We start from the raw sequence: 18,894 nt of genomic DNA, 5'->3' as shown, positions 1-18,894 counted from the left end.
GGGGCGGTGAGAACCTGCACACCTGGCCTGAGTGCGCACACCTTCAGTAAGAGAGGTTTTATGCATCTGCAGGTGTCAAACCATAGAGCTGAAATTCGTATGCTGACAGCTACTGTTATTTCTTAGGTACAGAATACTTTTTTGACCTTATACTTAATGTTGGCTTTTTTTTTTTTTACTGTTTTAGTTGTTACTTTTGTTATTATTGTTATTGTTGTTTACTCTTGCTCAAATTGCTTTGATAGGTAACCTGAGTCATACACCCACACACATACACTAGTACCTACACACCCAGTCCGACAATCCATGCACAATCCAGCAATGCCACAGCAAACTTAACGTCTTAGGAAAATGATTATTTGACAAAGAAATGGAGTGCAGTGAATATAAAGAGCTCAGGCAATAGCTGGAAACCAACCAAAAACAACCATTCCTCTGACTGATGATCCTAAGGCCACAACCATCCCCTCAGCTGATAAATAAGATAATGACTAAAGCAAAAAACAAAAAAGCGGCGACTCAAGACTGTCACAGCCTCAGAAATTCAGCAGTGACACCCCTGCCCTGGGACCGGCTCGTGACTACAGACCTGATCCCATTTCTCCCTCTCCGTCACTTCCCCACCGCAACCACACACACACACACACACACACACACACACACACACACACACACACACACACACACACACACACACACACACACACACACACACACGGGCCGCCTATGAAGTAGTGTAAAGTAATTAGCTCCATTTTTCAACTGAATGTGATAATTACGCTTGATAAATATTTGCATAATTGAAGTACCCGGGCCCGATCGGCAGTCCTGGCGGAGCTGGAAGCCGAGGGTCTAGGCAGGGGCCTGGCGAAAGGGAGGCCGGGCTGCACCCTCGAAGAAACAAGTCCAAACAGTGGACTGCCCGGTTCACGCATTAGGTTCGGTACGGCAGCGCCCAAAATTTTTGCAGTAGTCCTGAGTAGGCGGCAGCGTACAGTGTGATATATGGCCAACAGCGGCACATATGAACTCTGAGTTACCAGGAGCAGAAGAGTGTGTGAACACACACGTAACCATTGCAACCTTGAATAGCTCCTGCATGAGGAAACTGTTTAATTATTCATTTAATTAGCTTGGTCAAATCAATTTAATCAAGTGTGGCAACTAAAATTGTGGTAACATTGTTGCGAGTGGTTTGAGTCCAGTATGTTTCTCTCCACACCAGATGAGAGCATGTCTTGAAAAAGCTGGAGAATTCTGGACAATCATTTGTTATAAAGCTTTTTTCTCTCTTCACGAAAGTGACAAAAAGTGTAACTAAAAATTCGCATGTGAGCACGTGAGCAGTAAGTGAGCTGCGCTGATCGGAGAAGAGAGGAGGCACGGTGTGCTCCATGTGCACAGGGAGTCAGGCCATCGGTCCGGCCCTGCCGACATTCTCGTTCGGAGCCGATGGCTGCTAATGGATCAAGTGCTGGCAAACATTTGTCGCAAACACTCAGCCGAAAATGCGCAGCAAAGCCGCATCAGCAGAGGAACATTTGCAACAACTCTGCTGTGCTTAACAGTCACAACAAACTGTCAAAGAAATGATGGAAGAGCCCGTTTTAATTAGCCAAGTGTTAATCTGTATGTTAGAACATAAAGAGGCAAATCACTGTTAGTAGAACTATTAAAAGGAGGCCCTATTGCTTTAAGAAAACTAAAATAATTGTTAGTTGATTTAAAAAGAGGCAGAAAAATTTTATAGGATGTTTAATTTTATTAGAAAATTAGAAAAGTACTACCAACACAACTGTATGTGTTTGATTAATAATGTAAATTTTAGAACAGAAGCTAAACGTCATTCTAAAATGACCCAACAAATTTCTTTTTCTTCTTCTTCATATTATTATAAATATATAAATACATTATTGTGAACATCATTATCATCATCTTAACATGCATGGTTTTTAATCCTGTCTTTTGGTCTTCTGAGCTAAAACACAATCTAAGACAGCACACTCTGTGTATCAGTGCTCGGGTTTATTAATTGAGGGGAGTTGGGGAGACTAATATTTCTCTGGCTGGAGAGTTTAAAGGCGTGTGAATTGGGGAGATAGGGAGACGGCAAGCCAAAGTCGGGACCGGTGTCTTTATTCCGCCCGACGCCTCTGTGATATCAATAATTCCTTATCTAAATGGATCCAGGACTGTCTGCAGCAGCTTTGGCTAGTGTGCGACTGTGCCAAGGCTCATAAATAAATATGAAGAGAGGAGCAGGATTTTGTAGATTACCCCAGAGTGCTCGAGACTCTCTCGAAAAGCCCTGGCAGCAGCACCGCCCCCCTGCACCGCCCTTCCTCGCCGCTGCCAGCGGAGTCTGGCCCCATTTGAAACTGGCAGCCCAGGACGAAGATGATTTGTACTGACAGAATGAGAAACAAAAAAGAAAAGAAAAAAAAAAGGGGGGGAGGGGAAAGAAAAGAAAGATTTAGCTGACAGGAAAATCATCTCAGCACTCCATTAATGCTTGCACTCCGCTACCTCTACAAGCCCACAGAGTGTGAAGACAAGGTACACAGAGACCGAACGCCAGAGAGAGACAAAAACATGGGGGGGGGGGGGACTCTTATTGTGACATGCAGACAGACGGATTATGGCCCTGATGCACTGGGCTCGGCCAGCCGTGACGGGTCCGTGTCCTGCTGCAGACACACAGAGGCGAGCAGTAGCATCTGAAAATGTCTTTCCCTTCACCACTATGATCACAGACATACATTCTGACAGACACACACTCACACACAAGAAAAAAAAGCACTCCTAAAGCTTGATAAACCAGTTGTGACCAGGCTGGGATTACGTAATGCTACCGCTAGAAGTAGTGTCGCCTGCCAGGGAGTGTCATTGTGTGTGTATGTGTGTGAGAGAGTGAGTGAGAGAGAGCGAGAGAGAAATGAGAGGAGGGAAGAGAGCAGAGTCAGAGTGATTTATTAGAGCTAATAATTACAATAATAAAACATCATAGATGTGATCATCTTGCCACAGACGAGATGTAGTCCTCTCAAGGTCAGTGGAGGGTGGGGCTATGCTTTAATGGCTACCTGCTGAGGCCAAGCATGCTTGATTACATGGGTCTGTGGTATCCGTCGCTCATTCAAGGTCATTTCACAAGAATTCAGATTCATTCATTTGTCTCAACTGTAAGAACTATAGCATCAAAGCAAATCCAAAAAGAGTTGCAAAAAGATTTTACAAGCTCGTATGAAGCTAATGAATGGACTTTAGTAACTAATCATCCGTACTGCTTTAGTATCAGTCCTGATGCTATTTGGGGTTATGTGGCAGTCCAGGGCTCAAACTGATAGTGTGTTTTGTCCGTGAGTCTCCCTCCTCTCTGGTGAGTCCTCTCTCAACTCTCAACACCCCTCTCGTTCTCTCTCTCTTTGGCAACACCTTTGTCCATGAGAGGACACACCCTGTCCTCGTTGGCAATGCCTCTCTGCACTCTGGACATGCCCCTCTCTCTTTTTTTTTTTTTTTTTTTAGCAAGACCTCTCTGGACACTCTTCCACTATGGACATGCCCTGCCCATGAGTGCTCAAATAGCTCCAAGAAAAAATGCATTACAGAGTGAACAGCCTATAAAGTTAAGAAACAGGCCAGGTATGATACAGATATACAACATGACAAACATGTGTCATCCTGTCTAACTCATATTAAGAAAGCAACAACCTGACATTCAAGCAGCTTTGTAATTCTCAGGCTGTGTGCTGCGGGCATGAGTCAGCTTTGGGCTAATGCAGTAACGCGAATGAGACACGGGGATGACAGAGCGGCTGGTCAACAGACGCCAAACCCCAGCGGCGGCACCCGACATTATGGGGGAGCCGAGGGCGTCGTCCTCGAAACGGAGTGACTGCCATAGTAAAAACAGACGGGCGCAAGCCTGTCAGAACACTCTCGAGGCAGAGAGCTCTCGGAGCACGCCGACACGAAGGACAAAACCGCTGCCAGCGAGAAGAGGCACTTCGGCTGCAAGGGGAGGAGTGCCGGCCGCAGACCGTCCAGATCAGTCTGACCACCACAGAGAAGCCCGAGGTCAGCACCAGTAGGTGTGTGCTTCACATGAACAAAAGCAGGAAAACAAATAAAAAAAACATAAAGGAAATAAATAACTAACACAAACAACCCTGGATGACATTAGTACGTACGTTCAGGTCTATGTGTAAGGCAGTGTACATTTATCTGTTTTATTAATTACTTTATCTCATTATTCAAATCAGTTGATCTATATACAAGTGAATGAATGTATTTTCGGGTTATTAGTATGTGAGAAGGCTCTATTGCGCGGCGGCCCACCTCCTTTCCCAGGTCTTCCCTGACGACCTGCTGGACCTCGTCCATGGTGCTCTGAGGAGCGCTGCTGTGCAGGACCTTCAGCGTGCTGGTGTACTCCTCGGGGAGCAGGTAATCCAGGGCGCCTAGGTGCTGCCCCACCTTGATGAAGGTGCCTCGGTTAGCACAGCACAGAGCCCGCAGCCTCTCCGCTGAACGCTTGTGTACCTGCACGGGAACAGCACGCACACACACGCACACACACCTTAATCTTGTGTTGTCTTGCCGAAGTATGAAAGATTCGTTCAGTGAAGTTAACAAAAGTTTCTGAACTCAAACCCTTATTTAAAAAAAAAAAAAAAAAAGTTTTTTTGTTTTATTGTCATGTTATTTTGAACAAAATTAAGTGATCACATGACCAACGTGTGTAACTCCCAAAACATGTCATACATTTGGACTCTTCCAGCTTAATTTTCTAACTGTATGAAAAAAAAAATGTTTTTTTTGTTCAAAATAGCTTTTAAAAATTTCATCTTCCTCGCACACTTCCTCACAATTAACTGTCTAATTTGTCTTAAATTGTGATTGAATGGGACGTCAGCGTTCCAGAGATCTTTGCGCTGTCACGGCAGCGGCGCCAGCTGGTGGAGCTGATAGTGTTCACAGAGGGATGTCCCTCTGGGACCCAAGCAAATAAACTGCCGTGAAATGAGCTCTCTTAACCCCTCACCCCAACAAAAGACATGCCTTTTGTGTTACCAGCGGCCCTGCATGGGGCAGCAGACCCCTGATTCACATCGTCATTCCAATGACAAAGGCCTAATATACCTAATTATGCTAAAACCGCATGGAGTGTGTGTGTGCGTGCACATGGTGCATTTTCTGTAATATTTTCATTCCAAAGCTTGTGTACGGGCCCGAACCAGAGCTCACTTGCTTCAGGGTCATCTCGCGGATGGCTCACCCGGGAGCGGCTAAACGCGCTCTCGACGGGCAGGATTTACGGCCGAAGCCTTCCGAACAGCCGGCGCCCAGGAGCATCGGGGCTGGGCCATGTGCCGGCTCCCGCCGTTGCAGTGGATCGGCCAGGGCCAGGCGCGCTCAGCTCCACGCCTGCCACAAACCCCCACTCTCCCTCTCCCCCGCGTGAGCCAAGAAGATGAGGCAACTAAGAGATAATTACCAGGGTGATGAGGAGACTCTCTATTTCGGCGGATGCGAAACATGTGGCTCTCTCGGCCGCGGCCCAGAGCCCAAACAGGCTTTTGATGGTGAGGAGGAGGAGGAGGAGGAGAGGAAGGCTGAGCTAATGAGAGGAGAGGGGAGCGGTAATAACAGTAATGATCTCAGCCTGCACTCTCTGTCTGGCCACAGCAGCTCCCTGCTTTTCTGCCTCGCTGCCGTTCTTAAAGGGGAAGGGGAGGGAAAGAAGAGGACGTTTTTTGCTCTTTTTCACCGCTTAATTGCCCGGGGAATCCGCAGCCACCTAACATCGCCGAGGCCTGGCTCTCTGTGCCAAATGTGATTTCCCAGGGTGGAAAAAACGCTCCCACTGTCTTTCTTGCACTCCATGCTTCTGTCACTACCTCTGTCTCTTTCTCCCTCTCTCTTTCCCTCTCTCTCGTTATCCTTCTTCCTCACAGCCTGCAGTAAGGGCACATGCGTCTTCCCTCCACCAGGGGCTGCGCTGTAGCCGGCAAAAACATGCCAGCACATGCCACATCGGGGTGTGAAGGGAACGACTCCCTGGAATTGGCTGCCCTCGTGCCCTCTCTGGCCGGCACCCCGTTTCTGAGTTTAAAGATGCCACCCGGCATGTTTTCACTCGGCAGCTCCACCCGAGAGCCGCTCCCTGCCCCCATTCCTCCATGTTACAAACTGAAGGACAAAAAAAACAAAGAAAAATGTTCAGAAGACGGCTCCTGTCCTTATGAACGGGGTGGCAGTGAGGTGCTGAACGCTGACAGAACAGGAAGCAAGACCTAGGTGGGGATGACAGATCTGACACAAGAGCAAGATTTTCTTTCAGAGAAACCACCAGAACACTTTCTGTTAAGAAGGCTTGTGGAGGTAGCCTTATAACCCCTTACACTACAGCAGAGCAGTTACAATAGTCACTGTTCTGTCCCTGGCCAGTACAGCCTGTACTTGATAAGCAGTGTGCTCAGCGTCCGCATGGCTACTGACGAGAGTCCCACCCCCCACGGAGAACAGTGGATGAGGGGAAAGTAAGTCTCTCAACCTCTCACATCTCTTAACTTCCTTTGCACTGCAGAACAACAACAACAACAACAACAAAAAAAAACACAAAAAAAAACCACCAGTCTCTATAGCACTGAGGGTTCAGAGGCACAAAGTGAACCCAGGGAGCTTCGGGGTAGCTAGCACGCAGACAACTCCCTACGGTCCTCCTCTTTCCCTCTCGCCCTCCACCCCTTGTCTCACTTTAGCTTTTTTTTTTTTTTTCCCAGACAAACAGCACAAAACCCCGAGCTCTGACAAGCCTAATAACTGCCACAGACATCACTGCCATACTTCAGCAGGCAGGAGGCAGGAGGCAGGGGCCATTAGATGGCCTTTGAAAATGTTCTGTACAGCCAGCGTCCGAGCACGCTGCTGCCGCTGGAGTAACAGGAGAAAGCAAAAGCACAAGTTACGTTAATGGCAGCCCTTCTGATGCACGGTGCACAGCATGCGGAACTGCCATGATCACGCAGCTGCAAGCAAACAGGCCCGCTTAACGTTACCATAACAATCTTGACATCCACAGACTACTAATCACAGGGAGGAAAAGAATTTAGGAAAAGGTAAACAAAATGTGGCAAACACCATGTGGTAGGTTACTATATTTTATCAATATACTGCAGTGGCTTTGAACCAAACACCAAAAAACAAAACAAGCAGACTAAAAACTGAGATTTTAATTAAGATTAAAAATGGCTGACCTCAAAATCTGGGCACAAATTTGTTTATTTCTCTGTGTAGTTTTTGTAGGCTTATCACTTTAACTGAGATCATTTCTAACGTTCAAAGAATTTGAGCAATTATACCATAATAACAGTAATAAACTAAAAATAACATCATCATGCTATTATCGTGGTGATTCGAACATTAAAAAACATCCACAGGAAACACAAACAGTTTCAAGGTCATATTTTACCTAAATGAACAAATTGTAATATTTTAATTCAAGAGTTTGCTCTGTTAGAACACAACATGGTCTTTTCTGCACGTGTTACCTCTTAAAGACCCACACTGACAATAGTCTAAAGGCACGCTGCTGTAGATTAAATGGTAACGGCGGGTACTTTCAGCGCAAAGAAAGGGGAAAAAAGCCACAGGTCTAATGCAGTGTTAGCTGCATGATTTTAGTGCTTTAAAATACATTTTTTGTGTGTGAAATACTTGAAAAACATGAATAAAAGACGTTAGGTGTTGCGAAATATACCTCCAACATTCTCCCTTCTTATGTCTTGTACAAGAATAAAACTAGCTCAGTGACATCACCATGCGAATTACGAATGAGTATTTTAACCTAGGTACTAAAATGTTTAGCATAAAATCATTATCTTCCTGCGAGTTTGATAGCCAGTATTTTGACCCGACTAGATTTAGTTAGCCAAGTTGATGTGCTGGCTTTTCTTGTTTACATTCCCCCTGCCGGGGGAAGTGACACAGCAGGATTCACAGATAAATGTCAAATAGGCCAGAGTTTGACAGACCAGCTCTAAGACTGCACGTATACTCTTCTTTACAATGAGAGCTGAGCCGCTGTTGATGAGCAATGCCCAGCTACGTTAACAGAATAGTGGAGTTTAGTCTCATTATAGTCTCTGAATAGTCTCTGTCCGCTCTTAACTATACTAATCCTGTTAGGTTATCATATGACTGAAATCTCCACAGTGCTACATAATAGATCATAATTTCTCTGATCATAAATCTGACAACCTTAAATTTGATATCTGAAAATTTTTATAATAAACCCTTTTAACACCCTTTTAATTTTAATACCATATAATATAATTACATATATAATCTTATAATATTATGGTATACATTTCTTATAATAATATTAATAAAAGAGAAGGAAAGCGATTTATTTCCTGATATTTCAGTATTTTATATAAAACTGCATGAACAGGCTTTAAAAAAAATACAACCTCAAAAAAGATGTCCCACCTCCACCAAATCAAGCTCAGACTGGCTCAGATTTGATCTCAGCCAGTAAACGACAATATATGTGGCTTATAATATTTATACTAATATGCTGAATAATTTTTTGTATTGTGCTGGTCAGTGCAATTAGACAATGTACAATATGTTACAATGTTACAGATGCACCTGAGCACTGAACAGTTAAAAATGTCCTCACGCAAATAAAAGTCAAAAAGTAAAAGAAACAGGAAAGAGATTTCTGCAGACTGCTTTAGAATAACAATCTCAGTATTTATTTTTTAAAAACTTGAGTTAATACACATGAAGCATTCAATCATTCTTCTTCTGAATTCTTAACATTACTTACGAGTCGGCAATGTAATAGCTTTATTTATTAATTATCTGAAACCAAGTTTACAATTTCCCTCATCCATCACATAAGCTATTTAAAATACAACTTCAGCTGGCAGCTCAAACATAAGAAGAGAAAGCTAATTTTACCCACAACCCGAAGGCAAAACTGTCATTCAGTTTTATTGTCTACGAGTAGTGTGGTTTATTGTTGCTGCATGCCAACCCGGTGATTTTAAGTGGGGTTACAATGACTTTTCATACTGCAAGTGAACCCGAAGGTAAAAGTGGTAATCAATGACCTCTAAGGTGCGCGTGCTCTCTCATTTACAGCATGGACATTATAGCTCCATTGATCAGAAACCACCGTAGCACCTCCGCAGGGACAGCAAGATGCTGCCCCAACACCTTTAAATGGCAAATAGCACCAAAAAATTCAGACAATTTCTCTGTCTGTCTGTCTGTCTGTCTCTCTCTCACACACACACACACACACACACACACACACACACACACACACACACACACACACACACACACACACTTTGTGGTCACATAAATGTTGAATGATCATCAAAAGGCAGGAACAAACTATATTTCCTTCCACTGTTCTTGCTTTCTCTCAGCTGAGTTAATTTCTCTCATGTCGCCTTGTCAGATTAGACCACAAAAACACTTGTAAAGTGCGCATTCCCAAAGGAGACAGGCTCAACACGGCAGCTCTAACTCAGGGCTTCATATGCGGTGAAAAGGATCCTGTGTGTGGCCAGGAAGGTTAGCCAGGCGCTCCTTTTGTAAGCAGAGAGGGGAGACACGCTTTCATAGAAATTGCATCTGCCATTGCCAGGCAATTATGGCTTTACATTGTGACTTCACCAATAACCTCAGGGAGCAGGCAATTTAGTAGCTGCCCAATCTCGGGGAATTCTCAGCAGTCAATAAATGCACACTAGACCATTAAAAAGACTCTCTTATTCATTTTTCCCCCTCCTGCTCCTATTTGTCGGCTACCTCCAATCTCGGCTTGAAATTGTGTAGCCAGATGGAGGGCCGTGGGGTCTGTTTGGCTAGCTCCTGGCCGTGACGACAAATTAACATAAAGTAATGAGCTGCCCAAGAAGAACGTCGATGCACTTGGCCCTGTAGTTTTGATCCCATATAACTGAGCAGAAGACTCTCGCCGGTGAAGGAGCCCTCCCGTGTGACTTGCTCAAGCCTGCCCTGCTTCGTCCGACGTAACCGGTGCGGTGGAGGAACGCAGAAGTTGTGGGAGACAGCCGGAATCATGGAACCACCGGGATCATCGGAATGGCGGTGCCAGGCAACAGCGTGTGAACCCTGGCAGGGGAGTGGTGCCCTGTCAGCAAGCCACTCTAAAGAGGGCTGAGGGAGCTAACGTGCCACGCGGCTGGCGAGATGTGGACGACATGCTCCTGGTCCGTTCACTGACGAGCTTGTTTCTGTTCCGCACGAGCCGCCCTGCGACTCCTCGGACTCATTTGTCCATTTGGCCCATTTGCCAAATCAGCCAGATCCAATGAAGAGGATAAGAGGAGGTCAAACGCCTTCAGAAAGAAGCACAATGCAGCCTGGGTGCCCATTCTACAGTCATAATGTAGACTTAATCCTGGAATTCAGACTCAGAATCAGAAACACTTTTATTAGAAAGTGGAATAAAAGTGGAGTGGTATGGCAGAGTGAAGGAAACAGGAACAGTTTAAACAACTCCAGCACTTTACTTGAACATCTGTGCCCAAGTAGAATGTATTTTGTTCAATTTATTAATTAGATAAGTATAAAAAAATCAAAAGAATCATGGAGGTTAGACACTGGGGAGTGTGTGTGCTCGACTCTGGAGTCAGTCCTCCTAGGGTGTTTGGTTACCAAAGATCAGAAGGATACACAAATGACAAAGACGGACTTCATTCAACCTCCTAATGAGGAACAGAACCTGATCCGTGGACAGGACGTGCGCAGCCACCACAGGGCCGATAACCAATACTGCGTGAGCAGCGTTGGTGCTGGGTACAATTAATGGAACCAGGCATCACAGGACAGGTTTGGCGCAAAACAGGATGGGTGATGCAAGATCTCTCTTTATTATTCTACTCAGCCGTCAGGTCGAATCGATAAGCTTTCCTTCAGACTGCCTTCTCTCTTGTCCTCTGGAAGAAATGAAACTTTGAGAGATTAGACTAAATTACTTACACTCTCTCTCTCTCTTTGGGAATATGTGGATTGGGTTTGTGTTGTGCTGGACAGGGAGGTGAGTCTCAGTGAAGCACGCACATATTACTGTACTGCACTTTAAATAAGTGATTTTCAAGCCGAGTGCTCATTCCAAATTCAGTGTAACACTCCCTGGAGAAAATTTTAGCTTGCATTTTCCACTGGACAGGAGACCCTTCCTGATGATCAGCATCCTGAAGGCCCACTAGAATCATGCTCTTAAAAAACATCTGAATTTATCTGAATAACTACACTAACTGCACTTATAAGCTTTCTATAGTACCTCCTACACTACCCACAGTGCTTGTGTGTTTCCTAGCAGATTTATTTTCTGACCATTTGAAACTCCGAACCCTTTTTAAAAATGTAACATGGAACTGCTGGGGAAACAAGGAAGCTCATTACGCAAACAAAACTTTGCATTACCTTTCTCAATATGGTGCGTCTTCACTCCTCTTTGAGGCAATAATGTAAGATAATAGGCTGGATATTTTTGTACAGTTCAAAGTAGTAACTGCGATGGTGGTAGTTTCATAACGCATTGAGGCATGTATTAAACATTAGCCTGCTTAATTTATTTTGCCTGTTGCGATTAGCTACATGTGGGGTACTGATTTCATAGAGCTTAACTCTCCAAAACACATTCATATTTATAAAAATATTCTCGGCTTGTAGCACATGTTAAATAAAGCCTTGAAAACCAGTTACACCACAAGTTTATTTTATTATTATTATTATTATTATTAGTGTTTTAACCAGTCATGATCAAATGGATATTTCACAGTTACAGAATGCAACCTGGAGTCACGGTGTACCATACTGGGCAATTTATTAAAATACTGGATCGAATTTATGGCTTGTGAAGGAACAAAATCGGATGTAGGTTTGCAACAAATTAGTTTTGTACATTCATCTCTTTCTGGTTTTATTGTATCCAGTGATAAAATTGGGATTATTACAAGTTATTTGTTTAAAATTGTATTTTGAAATTGAGTCGTGGGTAAAGCCGTAATATTCATCAGTACTCATCACACACGCACGGCATCACACACAAACCTTTTAGGCTCTGATTGGTTCTCGCTTTAACTGCTGTAATGAGTAAGCAGTGTTTTTATCCTGGTTGGGGGGGAAGAGTCCTACGTGTCTTACAGAAATACCAGAAATGTGGTCACACTGCAGTTTTTGAAGACTGGATGACTAGCCTTATTTCTAGTCTCCTCCTCAGATTGCTGTTGGTGCGTTAGGAAGGTCTGTCCTGTCGGTGAGATCTTCTCCTGGAGATTCGGAGCCGTAATTAAAGCCCTGGCTGTGGAGCGGAATTAAAGGATCGGGCAGCCTTCAGAGTCTATGAAGCACTTACGGCAAATGGTTTCTACGGATCCGTCTCTTTCAAATACAGTCTATATACCAGTCAGATGGTGGGATGGCGGTCGCGTCAATTTTATGCCCCATGACCCTCGTTTCTGTTTAAACTGCTTGTGGGCATAACAATGTGCATACTCGTATTTGCCATTTTTTATTTATTATAAAAAAAAAAAAAAAAAAAAACTTTTCAGGTTACATAATTGTGATCTTGGATCCAGTGTCAATCCCATGGCAAAATATAGATGAAACTGCACAATCCCTTTGCTCGTCTTCTTGCAGGTGTATTAGGGGCGTGGCAAAATCAGTCATGTGATCAGGCAGGTGTGTTGATCTAATTCATGGTTATATGCTGGGATGTCTTTCAGAACCCTTCTTCTTTATTTTCTGATGTAAATAAAGCTAGAGTACTCTGATAACATTGAACAAGACTTATTGTTAGATAAGTAATTTTTGCTGCATGCCTATCATATGTTATACTGTTGGACACATAAAATCCTGAAAGCTGGGTTTTTATTGTTAAATAAACAGGCACTGCTTCAGGAAAGCATTTTTTTCCCCTTTTGATAATACATTGCGGCGATATTGTGATATACAGGAAGTAAACTGCACTTATTTTCATTAGGCTATATTTAGCTCGTGAGGCACTTTGCAGTTTCTTCCTGCATGGTACGAGGGTGAGTGTTTTCAGTGAAATACCTTCTCAGACACCTGCTTGACAGCGGAGTGTGAGACAGAGGCAAGAGCCTGCTAATGTTTCTCTAGGAGATTCATTATAGTAGTGATCTCATGGCCTGGTGCTAAGCTAGCCTGTGCCTGATTTATAATCACCCTCTGACCTGCCACAGACAAAAGCTGCAGAAAGGGGCGAGGGGAAGGCACGTCCCAGCTCCTGAGCTGCTCTGGCACCCTGGGGAGGAAAATCATCTTCCCTCCACCCTGTCTACATCACCCACACACACACACACACACACACACACACATTTCTAAATGGCTGGTAGAAGCAGTAGGCACAAGCATCTTCACAGCATTAAACAGGCAAAGGGACCCGGGTCTTTTTCTGCCCTTGTTTTGTTTTTTTTTATCCCTCACTAAGCCTTCACAAGCACAACACCACCTATGATTTAAACACCACGCCCACCATTGCACACCACTCACTCGGGAGTGGCTTATAATTTAAAGGGCTAATAGTCCCTGCCTCTGTTTTATCTGGAAGGACCCTCCCCCATCCTCCTGGTCCAAGCCCTCCTCAGAAGGCATGATCTGTGGGGAAAAAAAAAAAGGGGGGGGTGGGGGGTGGAACAAATAGGGTCCAATTATAGGCTAAAGCCCCAGGAGCTTGGACTTTGGCCAGATATGTAAAGCAGGACATGCGTTTGGCCAGTAACCTAGCATTTTGTACAGCCTGTACCATCCCAGATGGGGTATTTTATGACTCTTGGATCACTTCACAGCTCACACTTTAGCCCACCCTGGAAGAAATGTGGAATGTGGAAGAGATATAAACGTGAACGTGATCAGTGCTGAGAACAAAAAGACCTTTGAGACTTCCAAAAAAAAATGTGTTAATTTACCAATATTAATAAAACAATTCTCACTTGCTTCTGTAAATACTCAACGCATTTATCTTGTGGGATGTTGCAACTCTAACTTTAGCGAAAGTGAAATTGCCGCCAAATGTCACAATCAAAACTGAAACACTTTTTTTAAAAAGTATATCACTAGTTCTGTGCCAATTAGCAGCGTCGATATTCCTCACTCTCATTTAAACAGGGAGGCACATCAGTGCGTGGAGGTTGTAAAGAGCACAGTGTCTCATTTAAACCCAGACACACAGTAACCGTGTCTCTGCCAATCAGGGGGCGCTTCGAGTGCCTCCAGGTATGTCTACATGTCTGTTTGGGAGATGGGCCTGTCTGAACTGTTATTACGTTCAGGAAATGGTTTCAGTTGCTATTTCTGCCTCTGGTTTAGCAATGCATCAAGACATATGGCAACATTTTTTTAGATTACAGATTACAGATTAAGGTGCGTAACTCTGTAAAATTGCTACTATTTTTAGAGATGTAGTCAATCCTTTTTATGATGGAATCATTAATAGGTAATCCAGTGTTGGCATATTTGGCATTAAGCCAGTTCTTAATAAATGATCCTTCATGAAATAAAAACATTTCATATGACTTGTCGAACAGTGTTTGCGTCTAAATACACACAATGAGGGAATGAATTCCCCATTTATGAAAGTAGCTCCCATTTTCCTAAAAACAATAATTTAAAAAAGGCAGTTTATTCAAAGACAATGAAATCTCAAAAACACCTAACGTACACATGCTTTCAAAGTGCCATAAGCACAACAACCAGACTAGATGAATGCTTTCTCCTCCAAAGCTGTTTTTGCTTAGTGCTGCAGGCCTCATGTCAGGAAGCTCTTATGGGATTTTAAAGGACCCCCACTATTTTTACATAAGAGATCTCCTTTAATTGAAGTAGAGAGATGCTAAAAGCCAGTTATTACAATGACTGCTTTATTCCATCATCTCAGCTAATTATCCGGCTATTTTTCTGAGAAGCCCCGAGTTAATAAATTCCAAGACTGTGGCAAGACGCGCGGATGAGGCTGTGTCTTTTCCAGAATCAGACAGGTCACAAAGACCCACCACCTGCACAAGCCATACTATCTGTACCATTCCATGAAAGTAAAACGGAACCCACATTTAGCAAATAAAATCCAACCTCTGAACGTCATACATGAGAGTGGACCAGGGAGGGAGGGAGATGATCAGCAGCAATTTAGCTCTCAGACACAGCTAATTTCATGCTCTGCATTTCCCCCTCTCCTGCACCGGGAGTTGGCTAGGCATGCGCGGTGGAGCGCCCCGCCGATAATCCTGCAGTCCGCTCCGCGTTACCCAGTGCAGGTGGGGCAGCCCAGGAGACTTCCCCTCAGGGTGTGTGCGGAATTCATCGGATCACAGCGTCCAACCTACAGTGTAGGACATTTTCAATGCCACGCAGCCGCCGCCAGCGTGTATGTTGTATTTCCTGATTAATTCTTCGAATATTCTATACAAGGTAAAAACGTTTTAATACAAAAACAAATTTGCATTTCATTTGTATATGGCATCGAAGGTCAAGGTATTCCAACAGAGTTCAATCCATGCATTTTATAATAACACGAATCACTCCCAGTCACTTCTCGGGTGCATTTCGAAGATGTGAGCACTAACTGCTAAACATAACATCAGCAACCTTGGTCTAGTTCTGTAGTGTTTCCGCGTTGTGCATTCACTCAAACCTTAAAACACTGGCCTGCAATCACCACTCTGCATATTTATTTCCTTGGAAGCAACTCAAGGAGAAGCCATCTCCCCTGCTCAGTTATGTCAGGCTCAGTCACTGTCCATCAGCAGAGAAGCTGTATTGAATCCTTGCATGCAGGTATGCTGTGCTGCACAGCCGCTGTTTACAGGCTTCCCGATGGAGCTCAGCCAGGCAGCGGGTCCTCGGCCTCGCTACACTGCCAGTAAGTGCTGTGAGATCAGGGTCCCCTTTTCAACACTGGCCAGTCCACCTGAGAGAACCCTGCCAGTGTAAACAAATGAGCCAATTAAAAAAAAACTGTAAAACAACACAATAAGAGCACCCTGTGACAGCGGGCCGCTCCTGCCGAGTTGCCTCGCCACCATCGCTACGGTGTGCAAATCCTCCATGCTGTTTAAGGCCTGACTGCACTAGTGCCGTTTCGATGGCACAAATGTTTCTTATATTAGACACAAGTCAGTGTCACTGATGGGAGCAGACTGAGGTGCCATCCGTAGGCTCTGCATGTTCCTTGTTGGCTGAGAGCAGACTCAGGTGCCCTCTGTAGGCTCTGCGTGTTCTTGGTGGGCTGAGAGCTGACTGAGTTGCCCTCGGTAGGCCCTGTGTGTTCCTGATGGGCTGAAACAGTGGTCATCAACCTCAAAGCTGGAGTGCCACAACGCGGCACTCGTCAGCCGCTTCTTAGCTCTGAGTCACCTGCTTCAGACCTGATTCATAAGCTTGTCATCAAACCCACTGTAGTCTGTAATGCAGCATCGGGTCTTTAAAGGGCCAAGTGATTTGCTTTTGAGCTGATTATCAATGCTCATGGCTGACCCAGATGAGGCGGTGGAAACTGCACCCACTAATACCAATAAAGGGATACAGAATCAAAGCAGCCAACTGAGGCTTGTAAGGAGTTAAATGGATGTGGTATACTGAGAAGTAGGAGCTAACTGGAGGCCTCAGACTTCTGGGAGCTGATCATCTTGGGGGGGGGGGGGTCACTAACTTCTATGCATACTCATCAGACCTTGAAATGTAGTACCATACGCCTCCTGGCCTGTGACACACACACACACACACACCAACACACACCCACACCAAAGGGGGAGGGTTCCCTTCCTTGTGTGTTCAGACAGTGGCGAGCTTCTTGAGCACAAGGCGCCCATTTGAAAGCTCTCGAATGAAGTCCTTTGTCTAAAACTAAAAGGGGAAGGTGCTTGTGAAGACTTCTAGCCTGTCACATGTCTATTATCCTGCTGTGGAGAAACTGAACATTCTATCACTGGACCCCCAACTTTGGAAATCTCCCTTTGTCTTTAAAATAAGTGTTACTGGTGACACTTTAATCAGGAAACCTTGATGATACAGCGCTGTGACATTGATATAAAAAAATCCTAAAGCTGCAATTATGATGTAACATATGCAATTATGATGTAACATATGCCTCCCTTGTCATCTGACCACCTGTGTGCTTTGACAGTTCCCCCATGCTGTTCTGACGACAGCTGAAAATTGTTCTTGAAAATGATCTCATAGCCCTCACATCAGCTGCTGCCCCAAGCTCAAGGAAAATGTTAATTTTTAATCACATTTAAATTTAATAATCTGTTAGATTGTCATAAATAATGATAAAACAATGAGCACAGATCACAGATCCTTTGTCAGAACACATGAGAATACTTTGAGGTCCACTATTGTTTATGGCCTAGAGAATTTATCTTCATCCTGAATAATAAAAAAAAAAAGTCACTGAATAATAAATCAGAATACATATAATGATATATGTCATATATCTGGTATATCATGATATATCAGAATACATATAATGATTCACAGTGATTTAGTGTTTTCTGTTATCCAGGTCTTTTTATGTCATAGGCACTACCACAAGAACATGGTTTGTTTTTGCAACACAAAAGTTTTGCGGTCGTACACGCTCTCAGTACACAGTGCATGAGAATGTCATCAGAAAGTGATACAATTGGCCTCATCAGATTACTCACCGAAACATACGCACACCTCCAAATACAAGTCATTCTACAGTCCACACAAAGACTGACAGCGTAAGTCTATGTTGAGGAAAAAGTCCTGGTTTCAATAAGGATCTCCAAGATCTATGATCACAAGTGTGAAAATTTGGATCAGTCATCGTCTCGTGTCTCAAAAGCTTGCTCACAAGACGGAGAGTCCAGCTTAATCTTGAGGATAGCAACCATAGAAACATTGTGAAAAGGGTCACCTGGAGGGCATCTACGTACTGCACACTAGACAGAGAAGGTTCAAAAATACCCTCGCATGTAATGACGGCGCACGGCAAACTCTGAGTTTGTCAAACATGCTGTGTAGCTCTTCTGTCGCGTGCTTATGGGTGGAGTCCACTGATGAGGTACACACAGTTAGCAGAGAACTGGATCAAAAGGGTGGTGGGCTCAGGAATGAAACACTATGATCCTGCATTCTAGGCATCACTATTTCATTCGAAATATATAATTATAATTATTATAATTATATAACTATAATTCACAAACTACACACTTTCTTTTTTAATGTTAATATAAGTGTTGATGGACAGGGATGAACACACACACACACACATGCATGCATAAACACAAACACACACTCACCTCATGCTCACACATGCACACGCATATGCATATACCTTTATAATATACTTCTTGTACACTTATATACTTATAAACCAAAATTATAAAACAAACACAATTAGATATTGATTATGAACCACACCATTTCAGGGCTGGTTGACAGGTAAAGACATTTAAGTGGCAGGGTTGTTTCTGATTCACTAGGTCATCCCCAGAGTGCGCTCAGACTGACAGTGTATTAACATGACCGAAAAATATCAAGTATTAATGTGTATTGCTTGAAATGGGTTTGTCAGCATTCCTTCCAACTCAGGGCGCAAGGGAACAGAAATGCTAAAAGGTCCAATTTCTCCCAGCACACCCAAGAGAGATTCCAGTGCAGACTTGTTTTTCAGAATGGTTTCATTGGTATGTAGATCGTGCCACCCCTTGAAGGACTTGAGATATATATAAACACCAATATTTACACATGTCCCGTAGAACTGATTGCTTTTGACATTGCCCAAACACTTACCATACAGAAAGCACTGCCCCAACCATAAGACAGGGAGAAGGGGTCTTTAGACAGTGC

At 43.9% G+C, this 18,894-nt stretch overlaps 1 protein-coding gene across 5 annotated transcripts in view; it reads right to left on the bottom strand.

The window, feature by feature from the left end:
- The window catches only part of adck1 (aarF domain containing kinase 1), an 88,319-nt gene that overhangs the window by 54,769 nt on the left and 14,656 nt on the right, over nucleotides 1-18,894 (bottom strand). For all 5 annotated transcript variants that reach the window (XR_014125635.1, XR_014125634.1, XM_027013941.3 and 2 more), the window contains exon 4: nucleotides 4,342-4,545. Coding sequence is in view for 3 of the 5 variants with exons in the window: in XM_027013941.3 (XP_026869742.2) it covers nucleotides 4,342-4,545 (204 nt within the window). In the remaining 2 variants the exon portion in view is untranslated. The remainder of the gene's footprint in view (nucleotides 1-4,341; nucleotides 4,546-18,894) is intronic.

The sequence above is a fragment of the Electrophorus electricus genome, chromosome 10 (genome assembly GCF_041902795.1).
Source record: "Electrophorus electricus isolate QZ-2024a chromosome 10, ASM4190279v1, whole genome shotgun sequence".
NCBI classification, from domain to species: Eukaryota; Metazoa; Chordata; class Actinopteri; order Gymnotiformes; family Gymnotidae; genus Electrophorus; species Electrophorus electricus.
Note: the sequence above shows the minus strand (reverse complement) of the source record. Positions and strands in the feature narration are given on the sequence as shown.